The sequence below is a fragment of the Cynoglossus semilaevis genome, chromosome 4, assembly GCF_000523025.1.
Source record: "Cynoglossus semilaevis isolate Cse_v1.0 chromosome 4, Cse_v1.0, whole genome shotgun sequence".
In the NCBI taxonomy this organism is placed as follows: domain Eukaryota; kingdom Metazoa; phylum Chordata; class Actinopteri; order Pleuronectiformes; family Cynoglossidae; genus Cynoglossus; species Cynoglossus semilaevis.
The window spans coordinates 1,067,504-1,069,423 of NC_024310.1; the positions used below are offsets into that span (position 1 = coordinate 1,067,504).

At 30.2% G+C, this 1,920-nt stretch overlaps 1 protein-coding gene across 1 annotated transcript in view; it reads left to right on the forward strand.

Moving 5' to 3' along the window:
- Positions 1-975, forward strand: part of LOC103377614 (sacsin-like) — a 7,794-nt gene extending 6,819 nt beyond the window's left edge. The window contains 2 exon segments of the mRNA XM_025055307.1: positions 1-252; positions 674-975. The exon segment at positions 1-252 is cut by the window's left edge and continues 1,024 nt beyond it. Coding sequence (XP_024911075.1) covers positions 1-252; positions 674-815 — 394 coding nt within the window. The 3' untranslated portion in view covers positions 816-975.
- Positions 976-1,920: the final 945 nt, after the last annotated feature.

A 1,920-nucleotide genomic window follows, 5' to 3' on the forward strand; every position in this document is an offset into this window, starting at 1 on the left:
TGCCTACATGACTGAGAGCACTGACGTGAAGAAAGTGAGCCCGTCTTTGCTGCGGCAGGTGATCAGAAAGTGCAAACACAAAGGTCCCTGCAAGGAGAAGCTGCTGCTGCTGGAGTTTGTGCTGAGCGATGGAAATTACAGCGATCTCATTGGACTAGAGCTTCTGCCGCGACAAGATGAAACATTCACCACATTTTCCTCTTCTGTCAGTGATAAGGATGCCATTTACATTGCATCTGAGGAATACCCCAGGTATCAATGTTGACATTCAATAATATGATGCTCTCCCTGGATATTAAAAAAAATATATCACACAATGTAAATAAGATAAATATTTTACAATTGTTATTTTCTAAAAGCTTTTTAGGCATATTTTGGAAGCATGTGGTCCTTCTTTTTAACTGCCTGATCAACAAACTGTAGAAAAATAGAATTTTAACTAAGGTTTTTTTAGTGATTGAATTTTAGTGAGGTTTGTTTTTTGAATACTTATTTTCCAAAAAGTGACAACAGCTACAAAACGGATCAATATATGATCCACAGATACACAGTTGACTCCTTGACAGGAGCTTCAATTGTTGTATGTAGATTTAATTTGCTGTGTTGATGAAGCATCTGTATTTGTAAAAGTTATTGTTAATGATTCTTTATTTATTTTTGTTGTTGTTTCTAGGTCCCTGTATCCAGGACTTGAGCCCCGTTTTTTATTGGACACCATTAAAACATCGGTGATGGAAAGTTTGAAGAAGGCAGCAAAAACCAGAGGTAGGGTGACATTATTTTTCTACTTTGGGTCTGTTTATCTTAATCTTTGACTAAAAAATAAAAGGAAGAATAAAAATAAATCTAAAAAGCCTAAAAATAAGTAGCTTTAAGCTTATTATCTTAAATACTACAGGCCCTAATTTGATGAAAAACATGCAGAAAAAGATACAATTTTGAAAAATAATTTTTCAAAAACTTTTACAAAGACACAAAAAGTTCACATTTTGACAGGACGTCTTATTTAAAAAAAAAATCTAAAAATGTTCTCTAAATGCCCTAATTTTATGAGAAACATGCATGTTTGATAATAATGATAACATTTAAAAAAATAATTTTACAAAAAAAATGTCAGATTGTTTTTATTTTTTGATCAAAAAAGACACAATAAGTTTACATTTTGACTGAACATTTTATTAAAATAAATTTCTAAAAATGTTCTCTACATGCCCTAATTTTATGAGAAACATGCAGGAAAAGATTACATTTTTAAAAACGTATATTACAGAATTCATCAAAATGTTTTAGTTTTTGACCAAAAATGACATGAAAAGTTTCCTTTTTGCAAAACTTTGATACAAAAAAATTCTAAAAATCTTCTCTAATCTTCTGGGACTTTTTATTTTTAAGGCGTTTTGGGTGATTTTTAAAATATTCATATAAAATACTTTTTGGAGTTTAAAACACAAAATAATCACTTGGCAGCATGTTTTAGGACCATTTTTGCATTTTAAGGCATTTCGTGGAGTTTTTTTTTCATGGATTTTTTCACGATGGTAAGGCTATAGTAAGGCGTGTTTTGGGTGATTTCTGAAATATTCATATTCCACTGGAAGGTACCAACCGCCCTAACCGAGATTCAAACTTGCCCAGGAGGTTAACCCTGGCGTTCCACCCCAATGACAGAGACATTGGCTCTGGGCTAAAGCGCCACTGACAAATTTTTTTGTCTTAAACATTTCTAAAAAAAAAAAATTCTGAAAAAAAAAATTTTTTTCTAAACATTTTTCTTAAAAAAAAGTTTCAGACATTTTTTTAGAAAAATTCTTTTTAGAAAAATCTTTTTTGAAAAAAAATTGTTTGAACTTTTTTTTCAGAAAATGTTATTGAAAAAATTTTTTTAGAAAAATCTTTTTTCAAAAAAAAATTTTTTCAAAA